Here is a 12,676-nt window from a genome sequence, read left to right as displayed (position 1 = left end):
GAGAGAGAGAGAGAGAGAGAGAGAGAGAGAGAGAGAGAGAGAGAGAGAAAGAGAGAGATAAATAGATATATATATATATAGAGAGAGAGAGAGAGAGAGAGAGAGAGAGAGAGAGAGAGAGAGAGAGAGAGAGAAAAAAAAAATATGGAAAAGCAGCAAAAGGGCAAGCCTTGAGAGAATGTGACAGAATCAATTGTTGTGGTGCATCTGTTTCTCCATTAGCCTGGAGCAGAGTGGTTACCACTGTCCAGTCATATGAGGGATCACATGCAGTGTTAACACACTGTACGGATATGAGACTACCAGTGGGGAATGTTGCTTTCCAAAATGGGCCCACTTCTAACACTTCTTAATCATTCAACAGAAGACTGACATTGATTTGTCTGGATCAGACTGCAGATCTCCCATCACTAACTAGCCCTATACAAAATGTCAATTGTGTATTAACTTGTCCCGCTAAACTGTAATGTAGCATAGCTTCATAGCAGTTTCTAACTACAATGTACACAAATAGCCAAATAGCCTAATCTTCTTCTGCATCGAGTCCTTGTTAATTCAGTATTTTTTCTCAATAACAATCAAATAAGAAGTTCTAGATGGTTCCCCTCTCTGAGGCATGTGCTTCTATGAACAAGACAGCTTTAGCTAAATCCACCATTGCACACCATTATTTCTTCTCATCTTGTCATCGTAGTGATGAGGGAGGCAGAGCACCATTCAAAGGATTTTGTGCAACGCTGTGGGATTTCTTCGCCATTGAAAAGCTTCTTGTACATGAAAGCAAACACAAGGCAAACAAAAACTTGCGTTTTACCTCTCCATGGTAAACTAAATTCATATCCAACAAATTCCTGCACAGAAAGCCATCGTTTTTGCTAATTAATGCTGACACACCTGCTTTCACTATCACCAGAAAAAAAAGGGGGGGGGTATGTGGTACAGTAATCATGTGGTTGATCTCGATTGGCTATAATCTGTTTACAATCCCTTCTATTTTGCCGGATGAAACAATATACTGTGACTCGGCCAGCTTTAGCCACACAGCAATTAATCGCTGCCACCAAAGCCTCTTAACGGCCAAATACCACCAAACAAAGGCCTGCAGAGCACCAAACGACACAGTCTTTATCCTCTGAGGAGACCTGGACATAAACAAATGGTGATTAAAACCCAAAAACTACGTTTTCTGTGGCAGGTAAAACATTTGTGGAAGGCCTCAAAAGAAAGGAAATTCCAATGATGACCATAACCCACCTGATGTACAAACCAGGTTTTCACAGCACAAGGTTTTTTATTGACGTTTGATCAAAGCAAACAAAACAAAAACTTGTATTGACCATTATCAGTAAAATGTCATATTGTGCCTTTATTAATCTATTCCATGACATTTCAATGTGTCCATCAAAGCCAGTTGGTAATAGTGTACTATCTATTGTTATCTGTAATTCAGGAAGTTTTAGTATTAAGGTTAGTATAGTCGATATTTATTGCTATCTGTATATGTAGGAAGTTCACTTATTTAAGCTCAGCATTGATGTAAATTGTGTTCCGTGTACTTATATGTTATGTTATGCCAGGTGCTTGCGTTGTCTTGTCTTAAGAATTTCAGTGCCCAGTCTAACCTTGTGTTGTTCTGTGTACCTGACAATAAAAGACTTGAACTTGAATATAGTGGTGTTATCATTGTTTGTTCAAGTATTCTTTATTTAATCAAAAAAGCTATTGCCAGCTTACTTGGCTTACTACACTAATCAGCACTAACTATCTGGCTCGTTACTACATCTTACCAACCTCTCATCACCTTCCTAACACCTCTCAACAAAAACTAACCAATACCAAGGAGTTTTACAGAACAAAGGTAACTTGCTAAATTCTAATCAGACAACAAGCAGCAAATTCCTGCAGCAAATTCCTGCATTGTGCAGTGGATGTTGTCAGTCAAATCAGATGTCGACTTGTGTAGAAAGGGACAGATATCTTCATATTGATAATAGTCAATAGTCTCCAAAAATCAACCTGTTTTTGTCTATGGCATTTTGTCTGGTGATTTAGAGGAGGGGGTAGGTAGGGGGTTAGCCCAATCTTTTCTGGCCTCTTTCTCTCTCTTTCTCTCTTTTTTTTTCTTTCTCTCTCTTTCCGTCAGACAGTCTTATCTATGGTAGAACAAACAGGGTCTTTGTGTAGGGAACAGACATCATGGCAGTAAGGAGATTTTTTTCTCTCTAAGCAGAGATAGGATATCCACAAGGGAGAGAGCCAGCATGGACACCATACGCCAGGGGAAAAGCAAAACAGTAAGCACAATAAGTACTACAGAGTGGATTCAAACCGAACAAAGCCTCAAAGGCCAATGCCCAGAAACTGAGCAGGGTTGACAGTAGAAAAGAAATGTTCACTCCCAGTTACATTACAGTTGGTAGGGACAAGGGTGTCTACAAAGTACAGGATGACAGTCTATTTTAGTCTAGAAAACTGTAAAGTATTTCACATTAAGAAGCTACCAAAAAGCATAGAAACAAAAAGTCTGAAGTAGAGCACAAAACAATTCTGACCTTTATTCTCCTACAGTGTTTCTTCAGACATGACGACCCCCACTACCACCACCTTGCTCCTCCTGCACCCCCAACAGCATCAACCTTCATTAAACTCTCTGTCTTAAAAAGTACTAAGTAGCACATTTGGCGAAATTATAAGCTTCTTAGCTCAATGATAATTACAGGTTTACAACGGGGTAGAAGGAGCATACTGGGGATCAGTATCTATTTATAGCTTCTGTCCATTGTATTTCTGCAAAGGAGACATACCATGTGAATATTGTCAAGTCAGTATTTGGTTATTTAGCACCTTAAGACATTTCTCGCTCGTTGAATAAACTCTCTTGATAGCAGCTAAAGCAACAGCAATTACAGGCTTTATCTTTGGGTAATTACTGGAGACAGATGTCAACTGGGGGCTTACTTCTGTCTGAGGTTTCCATTTCTGACAGATAAAGACTCTAAAAGAAGTGAAAAACGTGTATTATTTCGGGGTCTATACCAGAGATTTGTCTATAAGGGATGGGGCAAGGTATATTATTGCTTGTGAGTGAGTGAGGTATGTATCCGGTTGTATCATAATGGTGAAGTACAAGACTTACCCTCAGGGCCTCTATGACCAGATCCCGGGCCTCCAGCTCCCCCTCCATGATACTGAGCAGAGTAAGCAGCTCCGGCTTGCTCAGATTGTCCATGTTAAACTCACATCTCTGAAACACAAAACACATACAAACAGGGGAATTATGGAATGATTGACTAAATGTATGCATGCACGGTGACTACTTTTGGTGCCAGATGCGACCAGACCACATCAAGAGATCTAAGTCAAATGCGACAAACAAAACATTGTTGGTGATTGTTCATTGAAAAGCTACTGTACGGCCTGCCACCTAACATGGTTAATATACCAATAATCTGTCTCTCCACCTGAACATATACATACATAGCCTCTACACAGTTCAGGAGGTACAGACAGCTGTTAAGGTCCAAACTCTAAATCAATGGCATCTTCATAGGCCGACTCAGGCAGCGTGTTTATGTGAGCTGAGGGAGTGGCTTTAAAAAGAAGGGGGTGGGATATTTTGGTATGAATCCTTTCAAACTCAAGCCACAGTTAAACTTACCTACCCTACCCATAACCGTTTGAATATTTCAGATATCAAAATCTGTTAGAACATGATATCTGGTCTGTAGTTTCTCAAATTGTACCAGAGGACCCCTTAAAAATCAAGATGGGGAAACCCTGTATTTTTCGCTTAATATATTTACGTTGTTGTAATTCAACAATAAATATGTTTTTTTGTTTGCGTGACACATTTCTCTTTGATGTCATTCGCCTCACATAACTTGGAGGTATGAAAGGTGAAATGATATCACACCAGATAATTCAATGCTAATATGACCAGCTGTGGACGCAAAGGCCCATGGCCTGTGGATGACGGTAACTGAGCAACCAGACACTTTTTGCAGCATCTTAAATCAATAAAAAGCTTTATCTGCCCATGAAAACCAAATAACAATATCTGTTCCCCTCTGGTACCGGTTTACGGGAAGCCGTGTTTGGCCAGTTTGTCTTCATTCCACAAAGCTGTGACATGCAGATCAAGAAGGCTAGCCTACTACCTGTACGTGTTATGACTTAATATAAATCCCCTTTGTTTACTCTACAGCTTAGTATAAAAAACATGCATGAGTGATTTGGTGAAAAACTTGGTAATCTTACAGTCAAGAAAACGGTATTGGTTACAAAGAGTTTGAGGAGCAAACACGAAGCACTGCTGCCCATAACAACAATGGTGCCATTTCATTTACCTAAAAATATGTAACACCAAAGGAATTAAACCATTAATAACACACATTCACAATTAAGTGGACACAATCCATCACTTTCTCTCCAGTGTCATTGGGCTCCTACGAGCTACAGCAAACGGCATGACAGGCCTAGCAGTGGAGGATGACTGGAGGATGACCGAAGGCTTGTACATTTAGTCATTTAGCAGACACTCTTATCCAGACTTACAGTAAGTACAGGGACATTCCCCCCCGATGCAAGTAGGGTGAAGTGCCTCGCCCAAGGACACAACATAGCCATTTGGCACGGCGGGGAATCGATCCGGCAACCTTCTGATAACTAGCCCGGCGCCCTCACCGCTCAGCCATCTGACTCCCCTTGCACTTGAACACACTGCACTTCTTGAGGCCAATGCGGTGCCATACCAAATGTTTGGTCATATTGTTTGCATAACCACCTTTGAGTAATTAGCATTTGACATTCGTTGCATCTAGCAGCAATGCCGTCTTTGTCATCTCTCCTAAAATGTGTCCATACTTTATCTTCAGTTTGTTTGAGAGCCATAGCAGCCACATTGACAAAGAAGTCGTCACGACATGGCTAAATAGGTATTCGCAGGTCTTGGAGGTGCAGTAATCTGTACACCTACTTTCTCCAATCTAACCTATTTAAAAACGTAAAAAATGGACTGATGTCTTATTTTTTACAATGATTTGAGTGTGTGCAAAAAATGTCCTGCAGATGCACAGCAACCACACAGCTCATGTCAATTAAGGGGACATTCCAAAACCGATGGAGGGACAGAACGTCATGGAATTCTTTTGACCAATTTGGAACCAATGCTGAGTAAAAAACGGCTCTCAATTCGCAATCCTAATCATCAATCTATAGTTGCTCTGCCAAACCACTCTTAGACAAGCAGAGACCTGCATGTTCAGGCAGGCCTCACATTCCAAATAGCCCGCGCATCATTCAATTAAACATTTATTAAGCAATGGCCAATGATTTAAAAGTAGAGAATACGGTAATTAATTAATGCAGTTCTTTCCAGTCCAGAAATCAATTTCTGCTGCCCACTGTATTTCCCCTTCACGGTCAGGCACGCAGAGAATGGTAGGTTGGAAAGGCTTGTCTGACAGTTGAGAAAAAGGTCTTGCTGTAGTGTCATATTGCCATTGGTCTTGGTCAATATGCCCGGATAGCATTTCCCCTTTTACATTTCTGCACAGTGAGCAGGTGAGCCAGGCTAATGCTAACTTGTTCCATGAGCCGTGTGCTTTGCAGAGGGTGTGAGCACCAGTCTGGCTAGCCGTCAGAGTTTCAGCCTTCTGGAATTAATCAGGTTTGGGTTGCAGTGGGAATAACTGCTTGAAGGCCTTCAAGTGGTATTTGTTGGAAAGAGTCAAGGCAACTAGGTGTCTTGGTTAGTATTGATGCAGTAAGATCTCAGGCCTACACAGCATGTACTTCTATATAAGGTGATTTGTAATGCAAGCAGGAACATCCCACCATGTCACAGCTTGAATAAAGCTTCATGTCCCTTTTTTTCTTTTAATGACTTGTGTGAAAATCCATGAGTAAATTCCTTGGAGCTGACTCTGTTGGCAACATTCGCCTTCATTGAAACAAAACAGTTCATTAGACTGTTCATTAGACTTACCAAAGCCAAACTTCAGGGAGTCACTGGTAGAGTGCCATTCAGAAACATGTCACCCCTCTCCAAACCGAATGGACCTTTGCTACCAAACCCTTCACAAAAGAAACTCCCCTACTGAGGACTAACAAAACAGGGTCTTGCAGGACTGTGTAAAGAGTAATGTGCTTCATTTAGCTGAAAGTCATGGGGGGCATTCAAGTAGAATCCAGAGAGCACTGGTCTTACAGCACAGCTTGGGACACATAGATACATGTTAGCTGGTAGAGCAGAGAAGGGTGCAGGACAGTCAGATAGATCTAGCTGACATGGTACTCCAAGCTATGCCAGCTGAGTCACTGAAACTAAGACAAATTTAGAAACGTCTCCGGTGAACACTGCCCCATCCCCCGGCACTCCCTCCCTCTCTCCCTTCATCTCTCTCTCTCTCTCTCTCTCTCTCTCTCTCTCTCTACTTGCACCCACCTACCACTTCTTTTACACACATTTTAACAGCCTCTCCCCTTAATCCCTTGGGAACTCCATCTTTCCTACAGTTTGACATATGACCATTTGTAACTTTACACAAACGCAAAAGAATGATTTAAAATGAGTGTGACAAACTGCAAATTGCTTAAGCAAATAAATCATTGTAAATATCTATATAATGAAGCAGATTTGTAGCTTGGAATTACCAAATACATGTAATAATGGGTATCACTATCTTTGATTGAATATAGGTTGCTTGTCATTGACTGATTAACACTATCAATGAACCAGACTTCAAACTCCTTCGAAATATAGACAGTTAGCAAACAGAGATTTATCTATAATAGTAGAAAATATATCGTAAAGCATGTATACGAACAACTATCAAAACTAATTGTCTAAATAATGACCAGTAGAGCTAGCTGGCTGCTTGGCTAGCTGCAATGGCATTTATCAACTAACAAATCCCTTCTGTGCTGGACGGTCAATGAGGTTTATTGATAATTGCTTCATGGCATGTCAATGGAGTTGCTATGGTTATAACACAGTTTGCAGTGCAAAGGGACTGAACTGTTTATGAACTGACAACAATTCCTAAAAGGTCCCAAAAAATGGATCTTTCATGGAGCAGGTCTACCCAAGCCCCTCAGACGGTGATTCTATGCTGAGTAAACATAGAAAATATTTTGACGTAATAAAAGGACTCAAACATCAAGTTTGCATTATCAAAACATGTGAAGGAAGGATTGCATTCTCTATTTACTGAGGCAGGGCACACACTACAGGAATAGACGAATTGACAGTTTGTGATAAATAGTATTCTGCACTTCTAAACTGACCGACAGTCCTGGATAGGCGTACAGACAGCGCTAGGCTGACAGGCCGATAGCCCTGGACAGACAGACCAATGGAGCGAATGGGCCCATTCAAGCATTTTACAAACAGGGAAAGGTTCCATGCCCCCCCCCCTCCTGCAGGGTAACTGGCTGATTAATTTGCACAGAGGGGTAGCAAGGCAGTGCCCTAGCACATATGTTGCAACCTGTAAGGGGTAGTGTGAGATACCACAGCTAGATGTGGTTCAGGCATGATTAGTGGAGCCTCACAAATGATTCTGTTTTTCTTACATCATTCTATTGGTCATTGGTCATATACAGATTAAACTACTTAATTGTAGCTATGTCTTGGTAAAAATGGTCGAGTTCCTGTGGGATTACACCAAACGAATGATCTTTAGGCCCCAATAGAAAGATTGGATGAATCAATGTCTCCATTTTAAATTTTCACATGAAAAGCAATTTGAAATACAAGTGCGCAGCTGCCGAACAGAGAACATTCAAACATGTAAAAAGATTATTACAAGGTGGCCTCCATACACTTGCATTTTTAGTTTTCAGTGACAACACTTTGGTAGGCTATTAAGAACATTTTAATTAGACAATGCATTCAGGCTCCTTTCGTGTTAGAAACGTTCGTCTGCCAACCACAATTTAGTGCGGCCAACGTCAGTTCCAATACACAAGAGGTGTAAAACGGGTTACAAAATAACTAACCCTCTTCATGAATTCCTGTAAAACATCATTTTGACTCTTTACAGATAACTCATAGGAACAGTCAATCACGTTCGCTACATTGTTGATTTTTTATTTATTTCAGATGAAGGACCTATGCTGTCCCAGATTAAATTGATGTGAACTATTATTTCGCCTACTTTATGTTTAATTTATTTAAGACATGCCTAAATAATCTCAATGTTAAGATGTTTTCTTCTAAATGTCTTACCCCTTCGACATTTCCAAGCACTGTGGTTGCCAGTGTTTGTATCGGAGGAGGCTGCTCCCCGCTTGTTCCCTCCGACGCCATCTTCCTACTGTAGTGGTCTGCTGGAGTGAGGGCACCACACAGAAAATAAAACAACGCATTCGGTACTGTTTAACTATTACACTGCTGAATGCAAATCACTAACGGTTGTTAAGAAAAAAAAACATCAACACTGGAAACAGCGTCTCACAAATGAGACCTTTCAGTTTGTGACGCGCAGGTATAACGTTAGCTATAAGGAAGATAATTTTGGCACTAGGCGTGGACCAAGGCGTATTCCAGATGCAAAATCTCATACGCTCCTAACTTGCGGACAGCCTCCTGCGCTGTCAGTAGGTTGCTGAACAGTGACATGAGAATTTGTCTGGATAAGAAGTCATGGCTACAGTCTTTGAGTGGAATGGTTATTGTAGCCAAACCGTCCAAAATAATACCCTCAATTTCAATCTCAAAGATGTGGGTAAAGAATTATGGGTATCCCCAAAATATGAAGATACTCTGCTATAACAGTTAAACATTTTCTTTAAACAAGAAAAGGTCGACACAATGTTTGTTATACTGCAATATCCTAAAAAAGATTTCATCAAATCATATGCATTTGACAGCTCAGTGAAAAGCCTATAGATAAATACACGATGGTATGTCAATAGCCTACTGGCCTCCAGATGTGCTGTTTTGGATTAGAGCACTGATCCAAGATTGGTCACTGCTGAGCAGAATGGGGTCACAGTCTATTTGGATTAAATGGGAAATATCATAGCATTGCCACCAACCAATCATGTTAGTGAATGCTTTCAATGCCTGTCAGTGTGATGATGGTGGCAGTTGAGTGCAGTGTTTGAGAGAGCTGGCACAGTAAAGCCACACCATTGAATGGGAATGGAGGCTGCATTCAAACAATTTCAATATAGTTACAGTGTCCTATGTATTTGGCAAGAGATGGTAACACAGCAGTTATGTAACACTTTTTTAAGGTAGTGGTAATTTAACTCTGCCCTATCAAGGGAACTTGTTTACTTGTTGCCACCACACCTGAAACAACATACATTTCTAGATCTGACATAGAGATTCAGATGTCCTGAAGAGATAATCTCCTCCCCCATTCTAATTTTTCAAGGATATTTGGCATTAGTCTGAGATTATCAGTAAACTGTGTCGATGAGCGAGTAACTGTCACATGCTATCAATTTGACTTCCATACTTTGTATTATTGGTACTATAATACATTGCAAAAAAAAAAATGTATCTTTTGTAAATGTTCAAATATGTAAATCCAGTTGGAGTTGGAAATATGTGGAGCAAAGTGTCCATTCAATACATTGGCATCTTAAAATGAATTTACCAAAAATGACAACTATCCAATGTGGCTCAGTATTGTTTTTTCTATTCTTTGTAGACTCAGTTTGAGGTGAGAGTGCTTTCAAGAAACTACAAAAAGTCAGCCATAACCTTTTGAACTGGTTTGATTCTGCTGTGTGTCTGCATCTCTGATGCCAGTACACTGCCATTTTTAAGTAGCTGAATGTAGCTACTGTTCTTGCTCACCCACTCTTAATTGAACACTGATTCACTGCCAAACCTGGCTAATCATGTTTCACCTAATTGGCCAACAGGCATTGGAGGGGGCAAGTGGTGAATAGGGCCATGCCACACAAGAAACTGGTCAAATGGGCTTGGTTAGGAAGTATTTGTGAATAGTCCTTGCTTTGCTTCTGGAATGGTCAAACGACATGGATACCCTGCCTGTCTACTTTTGTTCAAAGCACATTAATGGAAAATATATTTGATCGAAACAACTTTTTGTCAAGTCATGGCAGTCATTACAAACTAAATGTATTAGTTGTCTCACCAAGTGGTTCTTTTGTATATACTCTCTTTAAAGGTCATGTGATTCAGGACATAGTTGTCATGTGACTTCAGTGCTCACATGATCTGTAAGCTCAGTTCTTTCCCATCCAGTTTTGTGCTTTGGAGAGATTTGTTTCAGTGTTTATTACAATAACAAAAGTTAGCAAAAAAACTGCTTAGTGTTTGAAAGAGTTTGCATCTTTGTCAAGACATTTGCGTTGCTGAGTAAAATTACCCCATGGGTTCAGGTGGGTAAGTCAATATATAGGTCAATAAGGGTAGAACGCCCATCACTGACAAAGAATGAATCCGGTTACAACATTATTTGAACTAGAAGCACTAGACTGAATTCACATAATTAATTAATGAAATGCCCCACACATTTGTCTGAATTCTGTAATTCAGTCTACAACAACTTAATAACTTCACATTCAATTTCTCTGAAAGATTAGAAAATACATCAGATCAAGATGGCTCCAAACCCCAGCCAAATCCAAATCTGTGTCCTTGCCCAGAAGGTGGTGATGGGATTCCTCCGGCACCTGAGGGTAGTTCACATGGTCCGAAAAACAAGGATGAGGGGGTCTACTGTGCAGCTGGAGAGCAGGGTACAGTGCTCTGTAGTGGGGTGCAACGACTGGGCAGGACCACCATATGAACTCCTACACTAAACTGACTAGGGCCCTGAGGAGATGGGAGCTGGACAAGGATATGAAAAGGGTGACTCTGGAGAAGCTGCCTACCCACAGGTCCTCCTAACCCCTAACCCTAACCCAACCCCTAACCCAACCCCATGGTTCAGATGGTCAAGGCGTTTATCTGCAGGTGGTGCAGAGGGAGACCATGGCGGAGTTTGAGGATGAGGATCTTCCTGGGCCCGATCTTCTACGCCAGGAGGAAACGGGCAATGACTGCCAAGAGGATGACTGCCACTGCTGGCAGCCCATGGTCAAGCTGTCAAAGAAAGTACAAGGGAGGAACGCTGCTCCCAGCCAGAGGGACGGCTGATTCAGACTCTGAGGCAGGACAAGCCAGCGTTGTGCTCTGAGCTCAGAACCCTCCCGAAACGGTAAGAAGTGCTCCAAAAGAAATTCTGTCTCTCTTCCAGCATGGGAGGACAGCATTGCAAGCCTCGGCTGTCGGCCAAGAGGTCCCTTTCCTTTGCCCGGCTACGGTCTCCTCCTGACTCAGTGGGTGAGGCCACAGAGAAACATGTTTCAGGGGAACAGGCTGAGGCCATGGCCAGTACCACTGCTGGCTCCGCATCAACTTCACCTGCCCCCTGCCCCCATACGGCCCAAGGAGAGCTTGCTGGAGTGTCTGGTCAAGGTCACGATCCTTGATTTTCTCAGGAAGGATTGCTTTTTAACACTTATTATTTCACTGCTGTTAGAGTCATAGTAGGCAGTGTTACTCAATGAATTGCAGTGTTGTAACCAGCTTGAAGGGGGTAACAGGTTACAGCTAATAAGACACCAAGAATTTGGAGACCCTGATTGGTCAGAATTAAAACTCAAGTTCAAAGCATTACATTTATTAAGGAAAATAATTTATGAAAATGTGATGTTTACCATTTGTATGATTGTGAAATTGTGTCAAAATTGTGTTATTGTGGGGTTACAGGTAAGAATATAGTTCTTGTCTAAATTCAAATTGGGATCAAAGTAAAAATATAAAATACAAATTTGGAATGCATTTGTGTATGTATATGAACAATCTAGAACACATTTAAAGTAGAATTCTCGAATCAATTCAAAGCACCAAACAAGTTTCCAGGTTTTCATTACATTTTATTGTAAACATTATAAAATAACATGTGCTACAGCAGCTTTTTATGTTTTAATTTACCATCCATTCACATTTATTCAAACAAAAGTAGAAAATGGCTTTTATGAGGGGAGAGTATAATGACATCCGCTGCCCTCCTGAGGCTCCCATTGGAACTGCGCACATCTCCACACCTCAGGCTTGGTTTGCTGTTTTGGTTATATTCAATTCAATGGACTCGATAGGCAAACTGAGACTCACCTCACTAATTCAGAAGGGGTCTAGCAAATTAATTAAGCTTACCACAACATCCAATTTAAATCATTTCCACGGATTGGAACACATTTAACTGAACTCCAAGGTCTACATGACTAAAATCATAAAAGTTCAAACATGTCTTTGAGAGACTCAAAAATAAAGGATAAAACAGGACAATGGCAACTGCTATGGATACTTTAGTTAAACAGCGTATCAACGTTCTAAGAATGGGAGAGAATGTGCTTGAGTTATTTGGATAAATATGTCGTAATTGTTTCAAGTCAATTTCTGGCATGAGAAAAAAAGGTTAAGTTTAAATTAAAACAGATTTGAAAGAAAATATACTGTTATGCAGACATCAACTGTGATTAATTTCTCTTCAACATATTGCTTATTGCAAAAGTTTATGTTTGTTACCTATTTTATATCCAGCTAAACATGTCTTAAACCATTGGCATTTGAATGCCAAGTCTTCTTCTATTTAAACATGTACAGCTGTTGGATTTCCTTCACAATAATATGACATTAAGCATG

At 40.7% G+C, this 12,676-nt stretch overlaps 1 protein-coding gene across 1 annotated transcript in view; it reads right to left on the bottom strand.

Moving 5' to 3' along the window:
* The window catches only part of cttnbp2 (cortactin binding protein 2), a 31,484-nt gene extending 22,912 nt beyond the window's left edge, over nucleotides 1-8,572 (bottom strand). The window contains exons 1-2 of the mRNA XM_047034839.1: nucleotides 8,231-8,572; nucleotides 3,137-3,244 (exon numbers count right to left, since the gene is read on the bottom strand). Of these exons, the coding sequence (XP_046890795.1) occupies nucleotides 3,137-3,244; nucleotides 8,231-8,311 (189 nt within the window). The 5' untranslated portion in view covers nucleotides 8,312-8,572. The remainder of the gene's footprint in view (nucleotides 1-3,136; nucleotides 3,245-8,230) is intronic.
* Between the last annotated feature and the right edge of the window lie 4,104 nt (nucleotides 8,573-12,676).

Source organism: Hypomesus transpacificus, chromosome 14 (assembly GCF_021917145.1).
Source record: "Hypomesus transpacificus isolate Combined female chromosome 14, fHypTra1, whole genome shotgun sequence".
Taxonomy (NCBI): Eukaryota; Metazoa; Chordata; class Actinopteri; order Osmeriformes; family Osmeridae; genus Hypomesus; species Hypomesus transpacificus.
Note: the sequence above shows the minus strand (reverse complement) of the source record. Positions and strands in the feature narration are given on the sequence as shown.